This window comes from Cladophialophora yegresii (genome assembly GCF_000585515.1).
Source record: "Cladophialophora yegresii CBS 114405 chromosome Unknown aczIN-supercont1.1, whole genome shotgun sequence".
NCBI lineage: Eukaryota > Fungi > Ascomycota > Eurotiomycetes > Chaetothyriales > Herpotrichiellaceae > Cladophialophora > Cladophialophora yegresii.
The window spans coordinates 4,116,678-4,144,128 of NW_006913045.1; the positions used below are offsets into that span (position 1 = coordinate 4,116,678).

Here is a 27,451-nt window from a genome sequence, read left to right on the forward strand (position 1 = left end):
GTTGCCATTACGGACACTTACGACTCGATTTCTTTGTTTCTAGGCAAGCCGTCGCGTTGAATTTCCGCAATTTTGTACTTGAAGGGACACCACGAATCTGGCAGAGACCGTGGATAGGGCTCTTTTGCGACCCGTCAGCCACGACAGCACCACATTTCTAAGGCCCTTACCTCTCAACATCCGACAACTCCATCCGCACCGTTGTGCTGCAGGACACAGCTCAAGGCAGCTTGGATAGCCTCTTTCCCAGTGCATGCATGAGGGCTCGATCTCCCAGACCCGATCATGCAGAACAGCAGCGCAAGAAGATGCTCCTTTCTAGCCGCTCCAATCCACCCAAGCCGTTGAAATTTGGCACCACAAAATCAGACCGCTATCTATCCATCAAACACCTGTTGCCTTCGACACCAATACCGTCGCCCTCGCTGCCGTCAATCCTTCCACGCCATGGCAAGAAACCGCCCAAGCTCAACTCACGCAAAATCGTCCGCAGCATCCTGTGGCTCTCATTCTTGATCGGCGTTTACTATCTCGTCTCATTCGGCAAGCGCACATCGCGCCAACTCGCGGAGCTGACCTTTCTCACGTCGTTGGGCAAGACATACGAGATCATCGAGGCCTCGGAACTGCCCGATTATCCCACGCCTCTGGCCGTGACGGACGCCACAGGGAAGCACTACTGGACGATCTCCATACCTCAAAATCTACCCTTCCCGCTTCCTCCCACCGACTACGCCGACATCTGTTCCCAGGCCCTGGAAGTCGGGAGGCACGTTGTGGCCAAGCCCTCCAAACCGAAACCCGAACACACCGCCACCTACTATCACGAGGATGCGAGTTTCATCGACGTGGCCGAAGCGCAAGCTCGGAATTTCCTGCCTCCCGAACCGTCCTCGATAGCGCAACACAGCTCCAAAGACGGCCCCCTTCCTGTATGCGACCGATCGTTGACCTACATCCTCGACGCCACGGACGCGGGCCTCGGCTCCGCCCTCCTGGGCATCTGGCTCTCGTACAGCCTCGCGCAACGCGAGGGTCGCGCCTTCTTCATCGACGACACGCACTTTCCCTACGGGAACTATTCCACATTCTTCACCAGCATGCCGCAACCTGATCCTCCATGTCGCCTACCACCGGTCTCCCACCGTGTGCCCTGCCCTCACCAAGCCAATCATCTGGTCGTCTCCGCCGCGACAACGCCCTGGGTTTTTGGACAGGCCTTCCACGCGCACTTTTCGCGACGCGAAATCTTCGACCTCGCCCACGAGGGCTACGAAGCCCTCTTCCACCTTCGGCCCGAGGACGCCGCCTACGCGCTTAATCGGGCCAGTAAGCTCCGCGCGGCAGCTAACGACAACGGCAGTGATGGCGACACCGACACCGACAGCGACGCGGCCGTCGAGAACGGCCTCGTGGGGATCCACATCCGGCGCGGCGACCGCCACCCCTTCAGCCTGGCGTACTCGCAGAACTACATCCCGCCAGAGCAGTACATGAGCACGGCGCGCCGGCTGGTGGGCCAGTCGCCGCACTGGCGGTTCCTGGTGGCCAGCGACGACGCCGACATGTACGAGCACGTGGATCTCGGGGGCGCGCGGCGGGCGCAGGAGAAGATCTCGCTCGCGAGCAAGAAGTCGTTGGAGCGCATGGGGCACAAAGGCGGCGAGGTGCATGGCGGACGCGGCGGCCGGGGAGCCCTGGGCTGGGAGGGCGGCTTCTTCAAGGACGTCTTTTGGGGATTGGGCCTGCCGGAGGAGTTGAAGTGGGAGACCAAGAAGGTGGGGAGTCCCATGCCCATGAAGGAGAAGCATCGGTTCGGGGAAAAGGGCGCGGACGGGCGCGAGAAGAGGGTCCATCATCATGAAGCTGCGCATCGGGGGAGAAATAAGGTGGCTGCGAGAGAGGCGGAGACCCTCGCCAATGAAAACACAAAGGAATCGGTGCGACAGGATGGGGATGTGGCACAAAGGGATTATCGCACCGACCCTACGAAAGAGGCGCTGCAGTTGAGAGAACTGCTGGGGAGGGCCTACTTGCTGGATCTGGCCATGTTGGCGCAGAGCGACAAGGTCGTGTGTGGCGTGTCGGCCAACGCGTGTCGCATCCTGGCCGTCATGCTGGGGTGGGAACGCGCGTTTGAGAAGAAAGACTGGAACAATGTGGATGGCGGGTACGAATGGAGAATCATGGACTACTGAGGCTTTGAGGCTTCTCAGATCGCGCTTCGGGCGCAATGGAAATGCTATTGCATCCCCTGCTAGCCAGGGAGAAAAGCGCTACAGACCTCAAAGGACGAATTGAGGAAAGAAAGCGTTTTATTTGCATCCGGAAACAATCATGTCCTTGTGGCCCTCATATGGATCGAGGCGTGGCGAGAGCTCAAAGCTGAAATGCTCGTCCGGTTACATACAAGAGACCCCCCCCCCCCCCGAGCTGCGGCGTTGCCTCGCGGTGTTTGAGCCCTAGATACCCTCTGAAGTACATTAAGAACAGTACTTCATACGGAGGCAAATTGAGGCCTCGTCCCAGCACAATTGAATGTTAGACGCCATTGCATCAGAATTGGTGACTTTCCTGCGCTTGTCGCATATGCGAACTCTAATCGTCGTACACTGGAAGGCCGTGCCCCCCCCTGATATCCTGCTTCGGACGTGCGCGTCACGGTAGGCGGGCACTTCAAGCGCCACTCATGTATGCGTGTCGTGGTTGGACCTCAAGAGTTCTGAACTCCTCCGACTTTGCTCATCAGAAAATGTTTGGATGGCCGCAGTACATGGTTTCGTAGCACACGCTCAGCGCGAATGCAGGTGTGGTCGACCAGACATCTCCCTGTGTAGTGGATGGGAACTTGGTTTGTTCGAGGACGCTTGAGGAACAATATGGACCGGTCCGCAGCAGTGTCGTGAGATGGAGAAAATTCCGAACAGCTAGATGGTGTCGATACCATCAGAGACGGACGGTATCGTCGACCTCAACTCGCTGCCGCTGCTGCACGACGGCTGGATCTCTTGGCCAGCTTCGCCGATCTTCGTGCGCGCTTCTTGCGGAGATGATGGTGGCTACAAGTGTGGCAGCGTCGCCGTTCATAGTCCGTATTTGGTCCAGGTCGATGCTTCCTGCTTGGTTTTAGCGTCCATGGCTCTGCAGTATCCTCGACTGCTGAGCAGTGCAAAAGGGAGTACTTACAGCTTCCAGTTGAAAGAGCGGTTGCAGTGGCCTGTTTCTGATGGGCTGTTAGCGTGCTGTAAAATTGGGCAGGAAAGTCTCTGGGTGGGGGAACACTCACCCTCGTAATGGGCGCAGCGACGTGTCTGCACGATGACCTCGTGGACGCAGCGGCAGAGTCCGCACTTCTCGTAGACGTACTGGGTGTAGCACATGTTGGCGATGATTTTCAAGGGTCTTTGAGATGTGGTCTGGGTGTTGAGAATATCCGATCAAGGTGATCGAAGGTCGAAGTTATTGAGGGTGAGGACTACAGTTCAAAGAACAGGAAAGTGCCTCCAAGAGGCACCGGTTTCCCTCGCATCGACGTGTGAAGAATTCCTATCACTTTCGTCTACGCAGTGCAGTGACTGCCGAACCTCAAACTGGAATGTACGAGTACGACGCCGTCGTGGTGGCAGTGACACTGACAGCCAACTGCGCCCACTGCGCCCACTGCGTCATCATGTCAAGGCGAAAGTTACTTTTCAGGTGTCTTCCCTTCGCTGCTTCCCGAAGTCACTGTGTCAGATAGATTTAGCGACTGTGTACGAGTATGCATTCCACTCCGCGACAGTGATAGAATCGAGCGAGTGATTCTGGATCTGGACGTCCACCTCTCTGACCATTCACTGAAAACGCTCATGACAGGCTCGCTTCGTGCGCAGACGACTGCCTCGGCAGATCCGTGGCCCTCGTCGAGCTAAGGTGCAAACCGCAGTTCCTCCGCAAGCGATTCTTGGAATTCTCCTCTCCAAGGCGGTCTACGCTCTGGAGGTGCCTGGTCGGCTAAACGCATCGTGCATAGATTATGTAGCGGGTTGCCTGCCAGCGTGCCGTGCCCATGGCGCGAAACATTCTTCTCTCGTTCCTTCTCACCGATCCAACTCCGTTGTAAATACCGACGATGGCTCGTAAGTGTCCTTGCCCTCGTGTCGGTCTCGAGGCTTCAGCGATTGGCTAATGCTCGTACTGTACTCCAGCGTCGGTCTCCACGGTAGCTCTGGCCACCCCGGCCGTTCTGGCAGGACTGGCCTATCTGAATGCTCGCTGGCGAGTCTCGGTCGACCTCGAACTCATCCTCAGTCTCGTGGCGTCCCAGAGAGCCTTTGCGAAGCGCGAGGCAGCGGACCGGGCCAATTCCTTCTACCTCATCGAAGAGCATGCGCGGAATTCAAAGGTCGCGGACAAGATCTTTATCATCTACCAGGGGAAGACATGGACATTCAAACAATGTTATACCATGGTGCTGCGGTATGCAGGATACCTGCACAGCACTCACTCCGTTGCGCCCGGTGAGGTCGTTGCGATAGATTTTATGAACTCGCCGCAATTCCTCTTCCTTGCCATGGCGATCTGGTCCTTGGGTGCGCTGCCAGCGTTCATTAATTACAATTTGGCGGGGAATCCTTTTGTTCACAGCGTCAAAACGTCGTCAGCAAGGGTAAGGGTCCCCGTCTTCCAAGCCATACATCGTGACCATCCAATGTCTGCCCAGCGGGGCATGGCGTCGTCCCTCAACTTCTGGTGCTATCAAGACAAGTGCTGACAAACCCCAGATATTGATTGTTGACCCCGAAGTCGCTCCAAAAGTGCTCAGTGAAGAGACAAAAGCTGTGTTCGCAGCCCCAGATTTCCGAAATCAAGCTTTTCCACTGGAAGTGGTCGTCTTGGGCACCGGTCTTCAGTCATCCCTCGAATACTTCCCACCATATCGGGCCCCGGACACTGCTCGGAGTGGTGCCATCGGTCGATCGCCATGCGTCTTGATATCCACTTCAGGGACGACTGGCCTCCCCAAAGCGGCCATTGTTCCCTGGGATCGCACCGCAGTCGCCTCGGGTCTCATCTACCGGTGGATTGGTTTACGCAACGTGACCAAGAAGAACCCCGACCGTTACTATACGGCAATGCCACTTTACCACGCCTCTGCATTTCAGCTGGGTTTCCACTGCTGTCTTATAGGGGCGTGTACTCTGGTCTTAGGCCGGAAATTCTCCGTCTCCAACTTCTGGGACGAAGTCATTGCAGCTGATGCTACCGCTATTCAGTATGTGGGAGAGACGCTGCGATATCTACTCGCCGTCCCTCCGCAACCCAGTGATTGCACAAAGCACAGGGTCCGTCTCGCATTCGGCAATGGCCTTCGGCCAGATGTATGGGACAAATTCCGCTCCCGCTTTGGCGTGGAAACCGTCGCCGAGTTCTATGGCGCCACCGAGTCCATAGGGGCATGCTTTAACAAGTCTCGAAACACTTTCTCATCAGGTGCAATCGGTCAAGTGGGTCTCCTGGGCAGTCTGCTTTCCAAGCTCAGGCAAACGGTCGTCAAGGTCGATTGGTCGACCGAGGCACCGTACCGGGACCCAAAGACAGGATTTTGTATCGAACTTCCGCGAGGCGAACCCGGCGAGGTATTGTACCGGATCGACGCTGCAGACATTGGGGCCAAATATCAAGGCTACTTTGGCAACAAAAAGGCCAGCGACTCGAAGATTTTGAGGGATGTGCTTCAAAAGGGTGACGCCTGGTTCCGTTCCGGCGACGTCATCAAGATCGATAAGGAAGGCCGCACCTGGTTCCTCGACCGGATAGGCGACACGTTCCGCTGGCGGAGCGAGAATGTCTCCACCGCCGAAGTGGCGCAGGTGCTCGGCCAACATCCCGCCGTGCTAGAGGCGAACGTGTACGGCGTAGCGATACCGAACCACGAAGGCCGCGCGGGATGTGCTGCTGTGCTTTTACGCAATGTGGATGCGAACACGACGCCCGTGCCGGACTCCTTGCTCGAAAGCCTCGCCACGTTCTCGCGGAACAGTCTGCCGAGATACGCTGTGCCTGTGTTCCTCAGGGTCGTCACGCAGGTTATGGCTACAGGGAACAACAAGCAGCAGAAGCACGTGTTGAGGCAGGAAGGCGTCGACCCGGAGAATGTGGGCGAGGAGAGAATATTTTACCTGAGACCCGACAGCGAGCGGTACGAGCCGTTCGGCAGGGCTGAGTGGGAAACCGTCAAGGCTGGGAAGGTGAGATTGTGAAGGCGAGCACGGAAGCCACTGAAATATACCGCTCGACTCGACCGCAAGAAGGAAGTCCAGAGGTATCAGCGAAAAATACCCGAGACGATGCCTTGGAGAGAATGGAGAGCCTTCCGAGATTTAGGTGTCAGCTTTCTTGCTGATATGTCTACCTACGATACGTATGTCATGTGTCGATTATCGAATTGGAGACATTACATTATGGTCGAAGATTACGGACCGTGAGCACCGCACCATCTTTGTATTTCGTACCAGGTAGTTCTTGTTCTTGTACGGATTCGTTCCTACATTCCCTGGTGGCAGTAGTATATGTGGGAAGGTAAGAGAGGGAGCGATAATAGCGGATTGGAGCCCAAGCCGAGACTCGCAGAAGCAGGCGTGAATTCTGAAGTTGGCCTCGACATAAGATTGACGGTTACAGCATGAACAACATGAACAAGAGGACATCGCGGCTACGTCTACTGAGACTGTGACTGAGGCCGAAATTGCGTAACAAAGGAGACTAATGTGCCGTGAGTATCCCAATTCACATGGCCCTTTCAATTCCATTCGCTTTGCCAAGATTCCTTCGCGGCATGCGAGTGTAAGTTTGACTGTGACTGGGAGTGAGGTTGAGTTGATGAAAAGCAATTTTCTCCAGTAAATCCTCGGTATGCCCCCTCAACTCATCCCATTCTGCTCTCTGTGGTATTCTGATTCATATGTTCGCCGTCACTCATCACGGTGTCCTTCTCTTAGATTGTCCCCCTTTTTCTCCATCTCCACGCGTGATAGCTCTTCAGCAAACCGTGATGGCTCGCCAATTGGTCGTCATGGCTCTTCAGTAAACCTTGATCCCTTGGCGCTTGGTCGTCAGAGCTCTTCAGTAAACCGTGATCCCTCGCCACTTGGTCGCCCCTTCGCACCGGTCGAGGTCATAGGGCTGTTTACGTCGACGATCCTGGCGGACCCGCTGTCTACTTTCGACGCACTGACCAGGCGGCCCTCGTCGAAAGTGTCTCTGGCTTCCTCGAAGTCTTCGTCGTCGTCACCATTTGTTTGGGCGTGCGTGAGCGCAGGAGTTGTTGTTCCAGTGACGGTGGAGTGGCCGGTCGCTTCCGTCGAGGTAGCCGATGGTTCCTGGACTTTGTCTTGTGGCTCTTCCTCCGGGTGCGCTTGAGATACGCCGCTGCCTGATACAGGGTCGGTGGTTTGAGGCTCCGGGCCGGTCGCTCGAGCGCTTGAAGCTGAAGCCGCCCCTGTTTGTGCAGCAGCGGAACTACCGACAGCAGACGAAGTGAACGCTCCGGGTTGACGCTTGTCTTTATCTCGTCCTGGGATGACCTTCTTCAAGAACCGCTCACGGAAGCCTTTCCTTCCTCTGGGCTCTTCCTCTTCGTCGGTCAAAGTCGCTACTTGATCGTACCCGGAATTTCGTTTCGAGCCTGTGCCGTGCTCAGTCGAGTAGCGAGAGGAGGCCACGTCTGCGGCGATGACGTAGGGTTCTTCGCTCAGCGACGAGGTATCCGAGGGAGGACTGATGTCCCGTTCTTTGGCACCTCCTTCCTCCACCCCCGGACCAGGTCCACTGGTACTAGTCGCTACTCCCGGTGCGGGATCGTCTTGGACGGGCGAGACTCGTCCGTATGGCTCTGCCGACCCGCCGTACATGTCTTCAGTCTCGTTGTCGCTACGGCCGGCAAACGCGACGTCACGGATTGAGTCAGTGGCAGCCGGCTCCTCTTCTTTGATGGGCTCAGCTGTTTGAGGACGACTGGAAAGTGGCTCATTTGGTGCCGTCTCAGTGGTCGCAGCTTGGTCACGACTGAAGTCATCCTCTGCCTTGCTTCCTGACCTGAAGCGCTTAAAGAAGGACTTCACTCGTGAATTGCGCTTCGAAGGCGAAGCTGGTGAGGTCTGAGATACCGGGGATGTTGACTCCTGAGGTGGACCGCTGCTTGAGTATGGTCGTGCACCAATATTGTCTTTAGGTTTCTCGTCTTCCTGTGATACGACGGGAGCTGCCACGGGCTTGACTTCGTCCTCAGCATCTGCCGCGGCAACTGCATGGGCGGCTTCACCCGGATCCATTGTGACTTGGCCATGTATGGCCTCGCCGGTGTCGAGGGTGACTTTGTCGTGGAAAGTCTCGCCGGCGAGCTCATCAGGTTCAAGCGCTGCGACTGCTGGACCTTCGGAGCCGGCGGTGACAGGCCTCGCTCCTCCTTCGGCTACAGCCACCGCACCTTCACCAGCGGCAGCGCCACCAGCACCTGCTGCTGTTCCTCCTGCAACGCCGCCTCTTCCCAGGAAAGATGGAAGGAAACGAGGTTTGCCAGACTCCGGGTGTCCTTTTTCTGCTTTCTCTGCTCGCCGACGCTCTTTGTCAGCTTGATTTGCCTCCTCCCGAGCTTTCTTCTCTGTGCTTTTTTGCTCGGTTCGTACTCGTCTCTCTTCATGTTTCTGTTCTTCCAATATGCGTTTCTCTTCCATCCTTTGAGCCCTTTGTTCGGCCTTTTCACGGTCTATGGTTGTCAGTGACACTTGTACACCAGCACCGCGGGTAGACTTACCAAGTGCAGCTTTCTGCTCAGCTTTGATCTCAGCTTGGCGCTTCCTCTCGGTCTCCTGCTCAGCCTTGAGTCGCTCTTGCTCTAGCCGGAGCTCCTCATCTCGTGCTCTTTGCTCTTCAGCCTTTTGGCTAATCTCGTCCAACGTTGGCTGCAAGCGGGCTTTCGCGATCGCCTCAATTTCTTCCTGTTCAAGGTACTTTCCACCTCCTATGTGAACTTTCCCGACATTCATTAGCCTTTCGTCACTATCCCTTTGAGCTCTCTCTCGAGCTTGACGTTCCCAAAGCTCGCGCTGGTGGGGACTTGTCTTGCCCGTCTCTGAAAATACCTTCTCGTCCATCGCATTCATCCGAGCCGTTACGTTCTTGTGTGCGGCTGCAAGTAGTGCGTCTCTATCGGCCTGTCGCTTCTTACTGTCAACCTCAGCGAGCTTGCCTTGGAACAGTGACATTTGTTGGCGGATCTTCCGCGACTCCTCTAGGTCGGAATCATCGTCGTTCTCGGGAATGTCCGACCGCCGCCGACCACGCCTTAAGAAGGTTCGTGACCTCTGTGGCGTAGTATTCTGCCCATAATACTGCCGGTACTCGGCGTGCTCGTCATGTAGCTTGGCGAGACGGTCTTGAGCAAGCTTCCGGGCCTGTTCTTCCAGATTCTCATATCGTGGCACTTCACCAGTCCGTGCTGGCTGATTTGCAGCATCTGATTGAGCCCGCCGACGGGCCGTGTGCGCTGCATAATGGCTCTGCGAACGATGGATACCCCTGGCCTCGTCAATCTGTTCTTGTTGTATAGCAAACATCTTTTTAGCCATAGCCACGGCAGAAGCTCGCAGCATGTCTTGCCGCCTCCTTTCTTCGACCTCGATTGCGACCGGGGGGTTAGAAGTATACATTTGTCTGGAGACGTTGTTTTTGGCCATATTCTGTATCCTGGCCGCATCGGTACTCGACATCTCGCTCTTGGATGATTGGGGAGTGGGCCCATTGAGTGGTTTGGAGTTATGAGATTGGGTCGCTGCTTTCAACGCCCAAGCAGAGGGACCATTCGATGGCACGGGGTGTACAGGTGCCGACCCTGCGCGCCTCCGTCCCCCTTTCACTGATGCAGTGGCCGCCAGCAGTGCTTTCTGGCGGTCGTCGCCTGAGACATGTCTTTCGGTTATCGCAGGTGGTGACTTCGGGTTCTGCAGGGCTGACGACGCTGCAGAGTGACCGTGTTCTGTTTCTGGGGCTGTCCAAATGTCTACCGATCCAGCATCTCGATGCGCAGCTATCGCGGCCTGGGAGCCGGCGCGACTCAACTCTGGCTCCCACAGAGGCTCCATCTTGTAATCTCGAGCCTTTTCCGCGGCTGTGTTCGCGTGAGGTAGCTCGCCCGGCGTCCAGTGCTCGAATGCTTTCTTGTTGGAGTCGGCTAAGCTCGCTGCAGCACCAGCCGATGCTAGTTTGACGCCGCCGGAAGACGGAAATGAAGGCAAGTCTTGAGCTCGAGCGTATTTGAGGGATTGGGCGGCACCTGTATTAGCGATTAACAGGCGGTCCATTGGGAATATGATTTGGAGATGGAGGGCAAGGGCGGGGTTGACATACTTGCGGCAGAGAGCCGACCCTCCTCGTCCAGAATGGAGGATGCGCTGTGCTTTGTTGTCGTGGAAGAGTCGCGATGAGAAGATAAGGCTGCAGAAGCAGCTACAGAGTGGTCAGTCGTTGTGACGCTCAACATTGGACGCATACTCACCTTGGTCTTCGAGCTTGTCGGATGGTGTGAAGGCACTGCGATGGGAATGGGGATCGGGATGGGCATGGGCTGCGACGCTGGTAGACATGCTTGGCCCTGCTGCGGAACTGGTTCGTCCGCGTATGTGCTGAGTGCAGATTGACGGTTGCGCGAATACCGGTCAGTCAGTTTACCACAACATGGGCTCGATAAATCTGTGCGAAACCTGGTTGTGAGAAGAGCTCCAGCTTCATCCAGATTATCCAGGTAGTACAAGAGAAAGGACTGAAAGAGCTGCAGTACTAACATGGAGCCCTAGTGGCGTGCCGCTCGCTCATCAAGGTAGAGCTGCGACTTGTCTATGTCATCCAAGCGCAAGCGAACCGTTTACCACCTACGTCATGCCAATAGGAGCTCAAAGAACAACCAAAGAGCCTGGGGCTCGGTTGCCTCGGTGCTCCAGGTTTCGTCAGGCCTGAAAGAGGACCCTTAATTACATTGTACATACACCACAGAATCTTGCATCACGTTCTGTCAAGAAGGTCTCCTATACCTCGTCTTTTGTTGTAAATTTGTCTGATTGCGACAGCATACTGTCTACGGAGCGTGTCCGTGCATGGAGGGGTAGATAAGTGGTGCGTTACCCGTTCTGGACCGGACTTAAGCGGTACCACCTTCGATTCTCGACACGAGGTAGCCCGGGGGACCTAAAAGGCCTCAGACAGAGGGTACCAAGTACGGAGTACTCGTACGAGCTCCACGAGCCAGAGAGCTCACCCCAGAGCCGTCCTCCTGTGCCCCACAATGACATGCAGCTGGCAACGGTGCCAGTGTCAGATCTGACATGCGTTTCTCCAGTACGAGTTGCGAGTACCACTTCTTCATGTAAAAGCTCAATTCTTTGATTCCATATTTCTTCGCTCCACAAATGATGGGTACTACCGCCGCAGCGCACCCGGCGATAACCTACCATTTCGATAACTTGCTGAACTTTCGTGATGTTGGGACCCATGTCAACACACTCATGGAACGCACCGTGCTGCGGACTGGACTTCTGTTCAGAAGTGCTCGACCCGATGAAGCCAGCCAATCTGACCGTGACCAGCTGGTAAACAAGTACCATGTCAAGACCATCATTGATCTCCGCTCGAAAACGGAGCACATAAACGCAGCGAAGAAGCGGTCAGGGGTCGATCCCAGTGTGAACTCAGCGGCATTGTCCACAACCAACAAGGCTTTTGACAACGAAGTGAGACACCCCGTTGAGATACCGGGCATTCGATACAAATACATCAATCTTAACGGCAAGGGGTTTGAGCGACACCTCATCTGGCAACTGAGATATACCAGCCTAGCCAAGCTGGTTTTCTTGATGGCTCTTGGTTACCGAACAGAAGGTATCTCGGTACTCGGGAAGGAGTTGATGCTCCCACGCGGCCTGATAGGTCTCGGCATAGACACTCTCGATTGCAGTGGTCCAGAAATTAAAGAGGTATTTGACGTCCTGGCCGACGCGGATGCTTGGCCAGTCATGATCAACTGCACCCAAGGCAAAGATAGAACTGGGATAACAATCCTTTTGGTGCTTGTGCTCTGCGGCGTCGACCTCGGGGCTATTACCCAAGATTACGTGAAGTCTGAAGAAGAGCTTGAGCCAGAGAAGGCTGAAAGAATGACGGAGATTCAGAGCATCGGCTTGGACGAGTCGTTTGCGACATGCCCCCCAGACTTTTGTGGGAAGGTTGTCCAGCATCTCGAATCTAAATACGGCGGTATCGACAGTTACCTTGCCAAAATCAGTGTTGACACCACTCATTCCGAACGTGTCCGCCAGATCCTCAAGGCCAATGGTTGACGGATGTGGTCACTGTCTCCTGCATTTCAGGAGCGGACCATCATTCTAAACTGACTATACCGTTAGAAGACCTATCGATTGGAGGTTGGGAAATGGTACCACGACTGAGCAACATATCAGCTATTCTTTGGGAAGGAATTCGGACATTCTGTACGCCAACTCCAGATCTCAAGTTCAAGCTTCGTCTGAGCCCGGCCTTGGAGCTTTATACAAGATACCTTCAGTCTTGTACTTCCAGACTCCAGACGTACCCGAGCTTTCGGAGTCACCCCATACAGGCAATGGGGTATCATGCATGATCAAGGCTTTGTCAGCACACTATCTGCAGGTCAACACGAGCCAAGATAGACTGCTGACACCGATGGTCGCTGTGAAGTGGGGAGAATATTGGGGTACCACTGGGGGAAGTCCACCAAAGAAGGAGCATAGCCCGAAGCTACACAGTCACTTAGATGCCGCCCAGTACAGAGTAGAAATTTAGACATTGTGAGCGGCTAGCATGCGGGAGGTCTACCCGGTACAGCAAGCCCTCTCAACATTGGGAAAGGATTGCAACGCGTATCTAGCAATTGAGATATGACCAATGCTCGAATAAGTCACGAACTAGCCGCATCACACCGCAGTACCGTGTATGGGGTCATGCTTTCTCGTCACAACCACTTACTGCACCTCTGTACTTGAGGCAAGCTCGAAGCCGATGCATTGTTTTCTGCTAAGAAATCGGCAATAGAAATTACAATTCAGGGTGTCCGAACTGGCGGCTGAGCACGAGGCAGGCACTGCTGTGTAGGATTCGGGAAAGCAAAAGAGAGGTCGTTGCGAGAAATGGAGCAGTGTCGTCATTCCTGGGAGTCCGGGAAGCCGCGGATGTTTCAACTAACGGCCATTGATGATTGGTTCTGGAAAATTCCGTCTTTCTCGGGCGAATGACGTTACAAGGTCTCTGACGAAGAGCAGCAAGAAACAGCTCCTTCTGGCGCCCAACTGATTGTACTCGTACAAAGTGTGAGCAATTATGTATTTGTCTCTTCCAGGTCAAGCGACAGTTGCGAGCAGGCTTTGTTAGGGCAGTGCCTGTCCTTGCCTACTATCTCCCGGTTTTTAAGTCCGCAAAACAAACAGCGCATGCTGGATCTCTTGTTACTCACTGCGCATCTGTCGTGAAGACCCGCAAGTCTGCATCCACCAGTCGCTGTCGTGAAAGCACCCTACCTCCCCGACCGAAATGGTGAATAGGTGTGGGCCTCCTTTGTCATTCAGTCGCAGCCACGCAAACGCCAATGCGACGGCGACATATTTCCGGAACGTGCATTGCCTCACGACTTCCCAGAATGATGTAGTGTGCTTGGTGTTTGTTGCCAGTGACTTACCTAACAGCTGTACAGTGGTTGCAGTTCTTGATGGATACGTCATGTTCCAGTCGGCGGTTACAGTGATATGCATAACTCGCCTCTACTCATATTCCCTTCGTCTGCTCCCGTTCCAGCCAGCGTCTTGATTGCTGTCTCTGGTTTCGTCCTCGCCTCGCCCACACAGCCAGTCGCTTTGCCGCCGACGCAGGCCTGTTCCCTCTGCTCAATCACATTCTCGTTCTCGCAGGCATACTCTCGACACCATGCAGTGGTCCAGATATGACCGGTGGTGGCTCTCCGCCTGGATCTTTCCACTTATCTCAGCTCTCATGTAGGTCTTGTTTACCTTGGTTGTCTATTAGGCACGGACTCGCAGCTGACATGTTCCTCAGGTGGCTCGGGATGTTGCTCGCCATGTTCTGTACTTGGGAAGTCCAAGGATCACCTCATTATCCATCCATGGCACGCAACCAACGCATTGCCTACATCTCCGACGTAGGCGCATTCGGGCTGAAACCACTCTTTATTACCGGTGCCGTCATCACCACAGTCTTCCTCGATCTGGCATTCGTGTCCGAGCGGTGGCTCCGGCACTTCGGCCGCCTGGCACCCAACACCTCACGCGTCCAATCGGCCCTGTCGGCGATTAGTATATTCTTCGCTATTGCGGGTACCTGCGGTCTCATTCTCCTCTCCATCTTCGACACGTACCATCACTCGCGCGTTCACAACGGCTGCCTCTTCATCTTCCTTGCTGGTTACATCATCTCGGCCATCTTCCTGTGCGCAGAGTATCAACGTCTCGGCATACACTACCGCCAGCATCGTGTGTTGCGGTTGTCCTTCTGGATTAAATTAGCTTTCATCTTCGTCGAGGTTGCATTGGCTATCGTCTTCGCCGTCACATCTTGGAGAGATCAAGAAGACGTTGCCGCTATCTTCGAATGGATCGTCGCTCTGATATTCACGTTTTATGTGCTTTCATTCTTGCTGGATCTATGGCCCTCGGTGCGCTCAAGGCATCATGTCCCTCAAGGCTGGCAGGAGAGGGAAGCCCAGCTGGAGAAGGAGGCACAAAGAAATGGGGGGCTGCCACCTCTTGATCAGGGACCTGCACCCATCACATCCGAGCCCAACCAAGGAACATATCAAAACCAGGAGGGTGAGCTGTACTACGATCGTGTTACGGGACAGTATCGGGGTACCAACATGACTGCTGGTCAAGGCGCACATCATCAAGCGGCAAATTCGACACATCGGCCCGACCACAGCGACCTCGGCCGTCAGAAGAAGTCGGGCATCGGAAGAACGAGGTTCTAACCGCCCGTCGCCTGTCACTCATCGCTCCGCCATCTGTACAGATTGAGCGATGAGTGAGAACAAGGGTTGCTAAAGCCGCATGCCACAAATTCACTTCAGAAGGATGTATTCGAAAACCGACGAATTTCACGACCGCGAAAGATGCAGAGACATCATGTTAAACATTAGACTGGGTCAAAGAACATCATGCATGGCGTTGGTGGTTGGGTGGCCTAATTCGGTCAATGGGCATTTTTGATTTCAGACATGGCTTGAGTATACAGGTTGGGCAGCCATCGGCGGTGGTCCGCGGCCGCCTGGACACGACTGAAGAACAGTCGACAGACATGGAAAGCACAAGTGACCTGAATATTCGTAGATATCACTAATTCTTGATGAGTGCTCCGTGCAATTCGTTTCCTGTAAACCGTAGGCTGTCTTCAGATCCAGCCAAACGCACTCCATCGTGAAGTCCCAGGTCTGCCAGGCTCTTCTTCAGGAGGCCCAGAGACGAGACATTCCGTCTCCATCTCCGTCTCTTCGTGTACGAAGGTTTGCCGCTTTGCCAGCCTTATCCTCATTGCCAACAGCAAGCATCGCCAGGCCATCAGTAGTGGATGGTGTCTTTCAACCAAGAGACCTCTGGGAGCATGAGCATTGTCATGACATAACAAGCAGAAAGAAGGAGCACGCCAGGAACACCCGACGCTACTGTACAACTCTTCAAGACGCTCTTCCAGCGTTCAGAACGACCCTGCCTCCCACTTCTTCAACTGATCGCCCCACTAAACAGCTTCGCCGCCAGCTCACTCAAAATCCTTGCCTTCTGCCCCTGATCAAGGGATTGAAACACTTTATACACCGACTTGCCCTTGGCGTCGCGTATAGCACCGGCCTTGCTCCCCGCAATAGCCCCGGGCACCATCCCCACGACGTCACCGAAGATGAACCCCATCGCGCCACCCGAAATGCCCCCCACGATCGTCCAGAACCGCTTCGTGGGCGCGTGGTTATCGTCCGCCAGATCATCCTCGTGCATCATCTCCTCGAACGCGCTCTCAAACTGTTGATCGGCGAATTGGCTGTGCTGGCCGTCTCCGCCACCGCCGCCGCCGCGCCCGAAGCCGAACATGTTGAACCACGAGGGCGTGGACCCGGCACCGGCCTGTTGTCCAGGCGGTCGGGGCACTTCTTCGTCCGCGGAGTCGTCGGAGGTGAAGGTACTGCCCGTGTGGAACTTGCGGGCTTCGTCATAGTCGCGCCGGCGCGTCTTATCCGAGAGGGTATAGTATGCATCGTTGCTGCACACCGTTAGATGCCACGCCGCGCATCACATAGCGCCAGATTGTAGAGGGCCCTGGTGCGCGGGGCCATCAAAAGGTACGCAACTCACATTGCTTGAAAGCGCTTCGTGCGCTTCGGTCGTTCAGGAGAGTCAACTGAGACGCGGTCGGGATGCCACTTAAGGGCTGCCTTCTTGTACGCCCTCTTGACTTCTTCTTCTGTGGCGCTGGGCGCGATTTCGAGGATGGAGTCTGTGCGTTCGGGTCAGCGATTGAGGATGTATGGACTAGGTATGTGGCACCGACAGTAATCTGGGAGGTCCGACATTGTTTCGGGGACTGGAGCGTCCAAAGAACTCCTCGAACGCTTGCGTGAGGCTGCGAGTCTTGTCCGTTGAGAGGGGAGGAGTGGGTAGATTTGCAACCGCCTCTGGGTTAGGGCAATGAAGGCACAGAAGGACAATGATACGTAGGCCGAATTTGTCTAGGAAAGGAACCTCAATGTACTCAGGAGGCTAAGTTTTACAGTGAAGGGCGAGTCCTTCGCAGCGGCAGGCCTGCCTGCGCCTGGCATATGATGCATGTCATTGTCCCTGGTGTCTCTGGTGCCTCCTCGTCCCTGTGACGTCAACGGATCACTCCATCAAGCCACTGTGGCTTGAAAAGGCTGCTCGGCTGACTCATCCCTGAGCATGTGGTCCATGTGGGTGACATGTGTCGAGCTTTCACGGATTCACTCGCCTGCGCAATTCCTAGGACTCCATTCGGCTGCCACAGCTCCTCAAGGCCCTTTGTCTTTGATGGTCGATCCAGGTCACGACCGAATCGTATGAGGACCTCTAGAGTGTATGTCTGGCATAAAAGATGCATCGGTGAAACAATCACATGCCCCGGCCTGACGGTTGCTAGCTAGTAGGAGACGCAACACCCAGATACGAGTAGAATGCGCTGGATTTTAAGGGTGAGGTGAGCCTGAGCAGCGCACGGTAGCATTAACGGTACGGAGTAAACCGCAGCCAGATCCCTCAAGTGCAGCCTCGTCAAGCCTTGCACTGCCACACAGCAGCTCCAGCTAGCTGCATCGGCCGACTGTGGTCGCACCGTTTGTCCCAGCCACTCAACGCCAGCCACTCGCATTGCGGTGTGGTGAGCACTCAGCAACGTCCAGTTCTGTACTCTGTATTTGTGTACTACACACTCAATTTGTCGGTTCAGTTGTACAAACACCACTCAGCAGAGCTCCGCGATCGAGCCGAACCCAGAAAGGGACCGCGACAACCAGCATTCAAGAAGAGGGGGTCCGAACAGGGTCTGGAAGTACGCTGATGCACCAGCGTGGGCATATTTCGCAAGGAAGCTGAACATAGCCACTACCAAAGAGGAGTGCCCCGTCTGCGTTACTGGCGCAGACACAAGGCGCCTGTTACCGTACACTGAGGGTGATCGCTCTCTCGCCCGGCGTCTCAGCCATTGTCCACCTCAAATCACATCCTCATGGGCTTCTGGAACCAGGGAGTGCGAAGCTCGCGCTCGAGAAGCCGCAGTCGATCTCCCTCTAGACGCTCGTACGTGTCGCGACCCTCATATAATCGAAGCGCTTCCTCGATCTTCTCGGGGTGGGGAGGCCGCGCCTCGTCGTCGAGAGGCTATGGCTACGGGCATGGCCATTCCTCCCGCGCCAGGCCTCGGTCGGGCTTCATCAACCGCATCCGCCGGTTCCTCCACCAGATATATGAAAAGTTCAAGAGGCACCCCTTTCGCATGTTCATGCTCGTCATCATGCCGCTGCTCACCTCCGGGGTTCTGGTCAAGTTGTTCTCCAGCATCGGGATAAGGTTGCCAACGGGCATGCAAAGGATGATGGGAGGACAACAACAGACGAGGCAGACGACAGAGAGGTTTTACTCCCGAGGAGGCGCACGGGACGTTGGGGCCGGTACCTCCCTGCCTGGGATGGCCGGTCCTAGTTGGGGAGACAGTTTAGGCACGGTTATGGGCATTGCAAAGACGTTCATGTGAAAGATTTGAATGTTATCCCGGGCGGATCAGCTGCAACTGTAATGACGATGACTTGAAAAATATCCCTTGGCAGAAAGGAACAAGGAACAAGGAACAGCAAGGTGTTTGGAGCTAGTATCCTCTCTTTCAAAAGTCGTGGACCATCTATTGCTGAGGCACCAAAGCCTGGTCCACGGCCGAGTCGCTTTATTTGTTACGAGGAGAGACAAAAGTCACAACGGGAGAGAACGCTCAAAATGTGTTTCGATGCCTAGAAATGCGTCACCCATTTCTCGTGTTCGTGGTATCTATCAAAGTGAGCGTGGCAGTCTATGCCAGCTCCTACGCCATAGCGCTCCTTCCTTGGTTCTATGGCAAAAATTACTTTTTGCCCTTCTTGCTCCGTTTCTTTATGCCTGAGGTGTCGGCCGCCTTTTCTAACTCCTTCTCGATGCCCGTCGAGTCAACTATCTCAAACCCAGAATCGGATATCTGACTTGAGCTCATGTCGGTTCCAGCTGGTTTGTCTGGAACCACAATGCTGGGCATAGAGTCTTGCCCTGCCTCGCCTTCGGTCGTTTCGAGACCTTCGAATTCAGGTATAGGTTTGGTGTCTTTCAGAAAGGGGTCGGCGCACTTGCGATAAAGCCAAATAGGTAGTCGTACAACAGCGGTATCCCAGACCGTGGGCTTTGGTATTTCAGCCGGGTCGAGAAGGAACTCTTCCATGTCGCCGTCCTCGTTCTCCTCCTCTAAATAAACATCCCCGACTGAATCGACAACAAACACTTTGCCGTTGTCAGCAGTCACACGGCGTCTCTGGCCTGTCGAAGTTGCCGCGGCCGAAGGCGCTGGCTTAACTGCTTTGTTCGCTCCTGTCTTGTCTTTCTTCGTTTGCCTCTCATACTCCCGCCGCTGTCTTCTATTCAGGTTGGCCAGAGGATCTGGTTCTTCAGTGGTCGGAGGAACTTCAGCTGGCGCTCCGAGCCCAGGAATCCCGCCAATTCCAGATTCGTCCCCCCACGCGGCCCTCCTAGCAAATTTCTGGTATGATTCCAGGAGCTTGACTCGGTTTCGGTATGTGATGACCAATGCAAAGTAGTGAGCTGCGCCTCCACCAGAGAGAAACAGCCCGAGGAGGACCGTGCCCAGCCCGGGACGGTATCGAGAATAGTAGTAGCCTGTCCCGCGCCAGCGAGGGAAGCCGTGGCTCAAATAATGATCATAGCGTGTCCTCGTAGCGGGGTTCTTCAGTATGTCACTGATGACTGCTAGGCGACTGTATCGCTCCGTTGCCTGCTTCATGAACCGAGCAATCTCCTTTTCCGTCGGGCCCCGGACCACGTTGGTTCCCTTTTTCTTATTGCCCTTGGACCCTTTGGAAGTCGGCATCGATCTGCTCGCCAGCCAGGAATGTCGAGCTTTATCTGGGTGTAGTGATCGACTCTTCTTTTTGAGGGCCTTCGTGATTTCATCGCCATTCGCGGACGACGAGACACCGAGGACATCGTAGAAGGTAACGCCTGGTCCTTCAGAGGACGTGACCTCGTCGCGCAGTTTGAAGATCTGATGATCCTGCGGGTCAAACGCCGCAACAAAGAGAAAGAGGGCGCATAGGAGGCCGAATTGCAGGATTCGCTGCCTCATCTTCACATCCCACCTCCCCTTCGAAGTTGGCTGTCGCCCAACACGCCAAGTAGCAGGCAGCTAAATGCAGGTCTTTGAGGTCGAATGGAGGTAAGTCCTGAAATAAGGCAGGGAATCGAATGTGATGGGCACTCTGCCCGACAACACGTGGTCGAATCACAGTGAGGACTGAGGTCTGGGAAGGCTGCCGCAGCGGGACATGCAGTAGCTTGCAGTATGAGCGAGAAGTGAAAAAGTGTATATATCGGAAGTCCGTCCCACTTCACTTCTGGTTCCGTCTTCTACTTCCAAGCTTCGCTTCTGGAGCCCAGAGCGATGGCACCTTGAGCCTGCGGTAGGCGGGTCAAGGAAGAAAGAGAAGAGACCTCGAAGTGAGGTGAGTTCTGTTTTCCGGCGCAGTCACTTTTTGGCCACTTGTTGCCCTGACCGATAGTCGGGCTGTGTGTGTGGCTTGGTTGTGCTGTTTTCTGGGGCTGATGGGTTGCTGACTGATTACCCGAGACTCCAGTTGGTGCCAGGGTCAAACCGCACCAAACCCCTTCCACCCCTGCGCTCCCCCTCCAGATTATTCTCATCCCAAATCTCCCGCGCAGGGGAAATTTGGGAATCCGGGACCGCCACAGCTCAGCACAGTCAGGCACTTCTCAAAAGTCGCTCATCAAACCGCCCCTTTGTTCTCTTTCTGTTCCTTTCACCACAGACCACCACATTCATTCAACTGAACCACGCGTGTTTCGACCACTCATTCCATCTTCTCTGAACCGCTGACACGACGCACTTCAAGCGACGAATGTAGGTCCGACTGCAGCTGACCCTCCCTTCACCGGCGCTGTACAACCTCAAACTGCATTTGGGAGATTTCAAACTGACGTCTCTGCAGTCAATCTAAAGTCTTTCACAGTCTTCCTTCTGCAACTCGACTGGGTCCTTCTTTCGCGTCGCGTCGACCGCCATCATGTCTGTCCGAATCCCGCTCGACGCGTTGACGTCTCGTCTCAATTTCTCAGACCGCTTCAGCAGTGTTCGCTCGCAATCCCTTGCCCAGCGCTTTGCCAACATCAAACCCATCTCCGAGTTCCTAGACTTGAAGAGACTGTCAAAACCAGCCAACTTCGGCGAGGTACAGGCCAGAGTCAACTACAACCTGAGCTATTTCTCCAGCAACTATGCCGTCGTGTTCTGTATGCTTTCGGTATACTCCTTGCTCACAAACTTGTGGCTGCTCTTCGACATCATTTTGGTTGTTGGTGGCATGTGGGCTATAGGGAAACTTGGTGGTTCGGATCTTGAAATCGGTACATTCAGAGCTACAAGCTCCCAGCTTTACACTGGCCTGGCATGTATTGCTGTCCCCGTTGCGTTCATTTCTTCGCCTATTGCAACCTTCCTGTGGCTCATTGGAGCTACTGGTGTCACAATTCTGGGCCATGCCTCACTCATGGATAGGTGAGCTCTCCCTCTTTGCATTTACTCACGATCTTCTGCCAGTACCCCATAAGCTAACGCACGCGTACAGACCAATTGAGAATGCTTTTTCCGAGGAGGCGGTCTAGGTGGTCGGCCGCGAACTCCATACGATATGCCCCCTGGGGGAAGACCACCAAGGGGACGACCGGGGCGGAACAACGACAGATTATGGGAATTACAACAACAACAACAACGCTCATGGGATTACGATGCTCGTGTGGAGGAGCTGGACACTGATGATGATTACTCGCCGCAAGGTGTCGAGCTGGACCAAAGTTATGGTCAAGGGAGGTATCGTTCAGACGAACTCCGTTTTACTGGTATAGATCTAGGTGGCGGAATGGTCCGTCGAAGGCGTTCAGGTGACGTTTACCCTGACGACTTTACCCCTTCTGATGACGAGGAGGAGTTCGACTACGATTTGCAATCAGGTCTCATACGGCGACCGGATATACAAGTCGCTTTCAAGGAGAAGGAGGAATTGCTTGTACAGCGAGCTGAGGAGAGAATTGCGCGTGCCCGGGCTCTGGGTAAGCCCAACGTCAAGTTGAGTCGAGCTGAAATTGATGCTTTGGAACGATCAGCGCGGCACCAAAATCCTCCACATCTCTCCGCGGCTCCAAAAGCAGTCCCCAAAAGCAAAAAGGAGGCGCCAGTGGTTAAACGCAAACCCGTCGAAGTCCGCAAGAACTCGAGCGGGGCCAACGCTAGATCCGTCAATGATTCTCCTAACAAAGGAAAATCGGGCGACGGCCGCAGCCGTGGAAAGAACACCGCTGGCAATGACTCTGCACGGGCGAGTCGTGAGAACTCGGTCGCCGCACAAGCATTACCACCAGCTGATTCCGAATACGATCGACGACTCCCTTATCCGCAAGGAAACAACGTGGTTGGAGCCCGTCAGATTGACCCATCCTGGCGCGGCCCTCGTACAAACTCCAACCAGTCTATGCGGCAGTCACAAATTATGCCACCTCTGCAACATCCTTATTACACAAATCGTTACTCTTCGAACCCGGATGTGGTATACAGCAACAGACCAGGCTCCAACTCGTCGCGATCTTCCCGGCCTGACCCTTCCGAAGTGGACTGGGAGCCTCGCGCCCGCTCAACCTCCAGCCTTGTCAATGTCCCTCTGGACCAATTGCCGTACCAAACAAATGTCGGAAGAGCGCCACGTTTTGACCCATCGGACCCGCGATTCGCTTCACCTCAAAGACGGGTTGTATCTGGTCCGACGGCTGGGCAGAATCAGGCTGCTCGTTATCGTCGCCCACAGGACGAACTGTTCCTCCCTCCTGACGGGCAACCCGAGGTGTACACTTACCTAACACCCGGCACAGAGGATGACAACGATGACGATGATGACGATAGCGACTACGATGCGGGCGTGCAAGTCAACGTTACTGAGACACCAGGAGGTAGTTACGCAATACAAACGAGGAGTGCGACTGCAGCTGCATCGTCGTCGTCACATAAGCAAAAGGGTAATGGTAAAAGTACAGGTGGGAGAAACAAAAAGGGTAGATAAGCTTCTCTTGCGGATCAGGCCTCTCGCATATGCATAGCTAGTTGATGTTTTGTCGCTTTCATGACGCTTGGAGTTCTTCGGTACCCGCACTGAATGGATGATCCAGGCAAATGAAGGTTCCAATCTGCGTTCAAAGGACATTCCTTCTTTCTATTTCCATATCTGCACCTGCCCGCATACGGGTGAATACACGACGTGTAGCGAAAATCGAATCACGGAGACCTTAACAATGCGGTCCTCCAAAGTTCCTCCTAACATGAGAGTGATGGCAGTTCCGGCTTCATTTGACAAAATTACGCCAGTCCCGCGTGGATATGCCAGAGTCGACACCATCCCGGTGTCATCAGAGAGCATGCGGAGTGAACCAAAGGATACATCAAGGGCAAAGGGTCTCGAACCTACTGTGTTCGGATACCATTGCCGGAAGTGACCAGAACACCAGTCTTCAGCCGTGCTTGTGTTAACGATCCGAAGATGCTTCACTATGGGTTTCGTTCAGTTCTAGATGCAGATGGAGTGGTGAGGCACGAATCTCGCATAGTCTTCGACCACGTGGAGCAGCCGACAGGTGGTCAGGACCGCAATTGCTCGAGCCGAATTATGCTCCCATCATTCGTTGATGGTGGGAATGTCAAATTCAGCCATCGCCGTTGGTATTCAGTTCCAAAGCTACTTTGCAAACGCTCAACAACAGCTTGAGCTGCATATAAAGTGCCATGCATGATAGGAAATCCTGGTTGTTGGTAGTTTTGTCCTCTCTCTCATATACTTATGACCTACTATCAAACAGAATGTCCAGTGCCGGCTACCAAATACTTGATTTTGTTCAGCACCATACCATCAGAGGACTATGTAAGTAGGTGGTGAGGTCGGCTACCTTTCCGGTGAACATGGGACTCGGTGCCAACTCCATCTCAAGGCGACAAGCGAAGGGATGTCGGATCGCCATTAGTTTGGTGCATGCTTCTAGAAGCTTTCTGCAATCAGTTAACATCAAAGCGCTTCCATCGTTTCATGTCGCTGAATGTACCACAGTATGTCCAGTCGCCGAGTCTAGAGGCCGTAGGCTTCCGCAAACCTACGGGGTCATGTTCCCGCTCTCTGGTCTGGGCTGGAGTTGCCTTGGGTGGAAAATTTCTCCGTCGAAGCACATCTACCCGAGCCACCTCTGCTAAATCAGTACTCCGCAGACTTGGGCAAAGGTTGAATTTAGGTTGTGCCGGGTCACTGTGTACACAGAATCGTGGTGCAAGGTCCCATTTTTGCGAGCTTCGGTGGAACATGCCTGTGTAGCCGAGGTTATGGACAGCTGTCAACACCCTGCTTTGTACTGTGATAAGACGGCGCCACAGCTAGAGGGTTATGACAGCAAGCATGGAGAGACGGTGGCAATTCGGGCCCGAAAAAAGGCCTTACTTCTACCAAGTACTGTGTACACCGCAGTCACGACGTGGCAGGACACAGTTGATCACATGGGCATCAGAAGCGGCACAGTTGTGATTCATAATACGAAGGTTGGAGCCTTGCGCAGATCGAACATGCCAGGACGTTCGAGAAAACTGAAAGGTGGCGCAGGGTCCTGCGCGCGTCTCCGTATTTTAGATCTAATGGAAGCCAACTTCAGAAGGTCTTTGATAAGGGCAACCCAGCCGGTCGATCGAACCATGAAGGTGGCAAAGTTGACCCCAAGGCCCGGTAGGGCTTGCCTCCAGGGGAATGCCATGGCCGCCCAGGGCCGCATCTGAGGTTCCGAGAAACTCGGGACCGGCAGCCCGCCAATTCAAAGGGGTATGTACCTACACCTACCAATCAGTGCATGCCTATCTCGAAACCCCACCTGTTATAGCAGTTGTACTCGTACGAGCACATATCAAACGAAGCATTCGAGATCGTCTGCATTCTGGGACCTCTGCGAACCAACGTGAATCTTCCAGTCCCCGCTCTGGCGCGCCCTCCGCGCCTCCACTATCATGCAGCAGAACATGCAAGGCAGAGACGTCTCTCGAGCGGCAAAGCAGTCCGTCACGAATCCTAGGTCAGTTTGCATAAGTCGCTAGTGTGGCGCACAAATTTCTCAAGAGGTGCGGCTTTCGACCTGACCAACTCCAGACAAATCGTTGTGCAATGTTACAATGTGGTTGGACCGTTCTACATTGGCGTGCCCCATGCGGCGAGTTCTGGGTCTTTCCAAGACTATAAGAGCTTGTCGTAGCCCCGTCGGTATCAGCACCGTTCTGGCCATCTGGTCTCGTGGCTTCCTGTCTACACAGTATTGCATAGCCAACGCACCCGTGCCCAACCGAACATGGGACCGATATCCTAACACCGTGACCAGAACCGCTGCGCGTCCGTTCTTTGCAAATTTTCACGCCTCTCGCGGTCCTGCTGAGCGTCCTGGACTCGTCCTGCTGCCTGCAACCTGTTTGCTGTCATACCAAGCAGAGATTGAACACATTCGAGCACAGGCTGGAATTGTGCTGCTATCTTTGTGGGAAAAGTACTCTCCAATTCATCTCCTGAGTCTAGCGACTGCATAAATCTGAGGTAGGATATTGATCATTGGCATCAGTCATCCTTTTCATTCATTTTCGCTGTCGCTTTAGCACACCCAGACGTGCCTATCTTATTTTCAATTCATGTCGTCAAATGACAATCTCCAGCAAGATGATGCTCCCAGCGGCAGTGGACGAGGGGACTCGGGCAGACTGCAGACTTCGAATGTCATAGAGTTCGTCAACAGCGAGGACCCTAATGTCAGAAGTGCTATCCAAAGGCATACGGCATATCATTCAGCGGCACAGCGTCGGGAAGCAAGGTCACGGCTACTCCGCCGTTCAAGTCAAGCCAGGTACCTAGAATGGACCAGACGTCCTACGACAGACACCGACATCGCGACTTCATCAGCGAGCAGTGCCAGTTCAGTCTCCATTTCGCCCGCACCCTCACAGCGTGAGCGATCTGAACATCCTACTCGACCATCAAGCCTTGAACGAAGATCTAGCTCGAATACAGACCAAGCGGTCGCGGAACCCGCTAGTGGAACAATATCTCCAGCAACCCAAGCAGGGATTTCTGCTGACAACACAGTGCTGGATTTCTGTAAGTACAACTTCCGCGAGACGCGGTTCAAGCACGAAACAGACCAGTCGATTCATGGGCGTTCAGACACAACTAACCTTGCGCCTACAGTGACCTCAACTTTCTGCGAGCATTATCAGTCCAGAGATTTTCTCGAGTCTTCGATAGCATACATGCTGGAGCATGATACTTCACGACATCTACTCTTAGCCTACGCCTACGCGAGGAGGAGAGCGCATCCTGCTGCCGACGGAAATCCTCAAGATCAAGTGGATGCCGAAAGAAATCTTGGTCGTGGGACGAACATATTGTGGAATCGGCTTCAGATGGCAGGCCATGCTAGCTCGGATGCAAATGTCCAGGCCGTCCTTTTGCTGGTGGCATACGCAGCAGACTTCGGTCAGGAAAACGAAGTTCGCCTGCACACAGATGCGCTGAGGACGATGGTTGATCAGCGCGGCGGTACTGATGCCTTCACCGACAATCCGCCGCTGCAACATCAATTGTTGGTGATAGGAAGCTCGCGCCGGTTTCATTTAACGCTGGATTGCGAGGCTGGTTGCGCGGAACTGCTGCGGTTCCCAGACGGGCTTCGACTGGCTCAAGGGGCAAACCAGAGTCGAATGTATACCTAGGCAGTCTGGAGACCGGCACAAGGTACACTATGGTCGGACGTTGGCGAATGCGTACCCAAAGGAATTAAACTCTACTTTCCTGGGTTACGAGACTGACATTGCCTGGAGAAGGGAGCTCTACACCAGTACCTCGCCGAGACTGGTTCTGGGCGAGATGCGGAGCTGCTCGATTGTGACGACTATTAATGCCACTAAGATGTATGATTCATTATAGACGCTCGATCAGAGAATCCGCTGAGCGGTTGTCCTACTATGGTCTACAGTGTGAGACCGTCCTTTGAATGCCCGTATGAGGTCTCGAGGCTGGGACTGAGGCTTGATGCAGCCTCGGCTACATGGCCTGCCTGACCTTCACGCCGCGCCCGAAAGGTCGCGAAGGGCACTCTAATCCATGTTTAGTTGTACATAAGAGGCTTCTGGCCGCCAAAGAAGAACACGACGGTCATGAAACACTTTGCGATTACAGTAATAGAGGTTGACATAATTGTAGCTGAGGTTGAGAAAAAGTATTTCAAGGTACGGTCGATCGTGCACAACATCTAGGCAGATACTACGGAGACCCATAGTCGCAGGCACCTTCAGTACCTGTACAGCGGCGGCAGAAAATCTGAGAAGGCAGAGCCGAATCTACGCATTTTCTATCGCCTCTTTAGAGTATGCGCTCGTCTGCCAACAATTCCCGTGTCTCCCCCCACGACTGATCTCATCGCATTTGATGCCTGCATTTGCTCCCAACTCCAGTGCCCACATTCGCAGATAGGCAACGCTCCCAGCTCAGGACAGACTGTTTAAT

At 54.4% G+C, this 27,451-nt stretch overlaps 11 protein-coding genes across 11 annotated transcripts; 8 read left to right on the plus strand and 3 right to left on the minus strand.

The window, feature by feature from the left end:
• Window positions 1-308: 308 nt before the first annotated feature.
• Window positions 309-2,198, plus strand: A1O7_01475 (uncharacterized protein; the record flags this gene model as incomplete). Its single annotated transcript, XM_007755512.1, has 1 exon — window positions 309-2,198. The coding sequence occupies one exon, from the start codon at window positions 309-311 to the stop codon at window positions 2,196-2,198; it is 1,890 nt and encodes a 629-aa protein (XP_007753702.1).
• A 1,913-nt stretch (window positions 2,199-4,111) lies between these two features.
• Window positions 4,112-6,242, plus strand: A1O7_01476 (uncharacterized protein; the record flags this gene model as incomplete). Its single annotated transcript, XM_007755513.1, has 3 exons — window positions 4,112-4,118; window positions 4,188-4,648; window positions 4,764-6,242. 3 exons carry the CDS (start codon window positions 4,112-4,114, stop codon window positions 6,240-6,242), a joined length of 1,947 nt encoding a protein of 648 aa, XP_007753703.1.
• Window positions 6,243-7,094: 852 nt separating this feature from the next.
• On the minus strand, window positions 7,095-10,340 carry A1O7_01477 (uncharacterized protein; the record flags this gene model as incomplete). Its single annotated transcript, XM_007755514.1, has 1 exon — window positions 7,095-10,340. The coding sequence occupies one exon, from the start codon at window positions 10,338-10,340 to the stop codon at window positions 7,095-7,097; it is 3,246 nt and encodes a 1,081-aa protein (XP_007753704.1).
• Window positions 10,341-11,444: 1,104 nt separating this feature from the next.
• A1O7_01478 (uncharacterized protein) lies at window positions 11,445-12,368 on the plus strand (the record flags this gene model as incomplete). Its single annotated transcript, XM_007755515.1, has 1 exon — window positions 11,445-12,368. The coding sequence occupies one exon, from the start codon at window positions 11,445-11,447 to the stop codon at window positions 12,366-12,368; it is 924 nt and encodes a 307-aa protein (XP_007753705.1).
• Window positions 12,369-14,179: 1,811 nt separating this feature from the next.
• A1O7_01479 (uncharacterized protein) lies at window positions 14,180-15,040 on the plus strand (the record flags this gene model as incomplete). Its single annotated transcript, XM_007755516.1, has 1 exon — window positions 14,180-15,040. The coding sequence occupies one exon, from the start codon at window positions 14,180-14,182 to the stop codon at window positions 15,038-15,040; it is 861 nt and encodes a 286-aa protein (XP_007753706.1).
• A 748-nt stretch (window positions 15,041-15,788) lies between these two features.
• On the minus strand, window positions 15,789-16,630 carry A1O7_01480 (uncharacterized protein; the record flags this gene model as incomplete). The annotated part of the gene is made up of 3 exons (XM_007755517.1): window positions 15,789-16,320; window positions 16,413-16,554; window positions 16,609-16,630. The coding sequence occupies 3 exons, from the start codon at window positions 16,628-16,630 to the stop codon at window positions 15,789-15,791; spliced, it is 696 nt and encodes a 231-aa protein (XP_007753707.1).
• Window positions 16,631-17,796: 1,166 nt separating this feature from the next.
• On the plus strand, window positions 17,797-18,321 carry A1O7_01481 (uncharacterized protein; the record flags this gene model as incomplete). The annotated part of the gene is made up of 1 exon (XM_007755518.1): window positions 17,797-18,321. The coding sequence occupies one exon, from the start codon at window positions 17,797-17,799 to the stop codon at window positions 18,319-18,321; it is 525 nt and encodes a 174-aa protein (XP_007753708.1).
• Window positions 18,322-18,681: 360 nt separating this feature from the next.
• A1O7_01482 (uncharacterized protein) lies at window positions 18,682-19,947 on the minus strand (the record flags this gene model as incomplete). The annotated part of the gene is made up of 1 exon (XM_007755519.1): window positions 18,682-19,947. One exon carries the CDS (start codon window positions 19,945-19,947, stop codon window positions 18,682-18,684), a length of 1,266 nt encoding a protein of 421 aa, XP_007753709.1.
• A 955-nt stretch (window positions 19,948-20,902) lies between these two features.
• A1O7_01483 (uncharacterized protein) lies at window positions 20,903-21,397 on the plus strand (the record flags this gene model as incomplete). Its single annotated transcript, XM_007755520.1, has 1 exon — window positions 20,903-21,397. One exon carries the CDS (start codon window positions 20,903-20,905, stop codon window positions 21,395-21,397), a length of 495 nt encoding a protein of 164 aa, XP_007753710.1.
• Window positions 21,398-21,526: 129 nt separating this feature from the next.
• A1O7_01484 (uncharacterized protein) lies at window positions 21,527-22,945 on the plus strand (the record flags this gene model as incomplete). The annotated part of the gene is made up of 1 exon (XM_007755521.1): window positions 21,527-22,945. The coding sequence occupies one exon, from the start codon at window positions 21,527-21,529 to the stop codon at window positions 22,943-22,945; it is 1,419 nt and encodes a 472-aa protein (XP_007753711.1).
• A 2,636-nt stretch (window positions 22,946-25,581) lies between these two features.
• Window positions 25,582-26,658, plus strand: A1O7_01485 (uncharacterized protein; the record flags this gene model as incomplete). The annotated part of the gene is made up of 1 exon (XM_007755522.1): window positions 25,582-26,658. One exon carries the CDS (start codon window positions 25,582-25,584, stop codon window positions 26,656-26,658), a length of 1,077 nt encoding a protein of 358 aa, XP_007753712.1.
• Window positions 26,659-27,451: the final 793 nt, after the last annotated feature.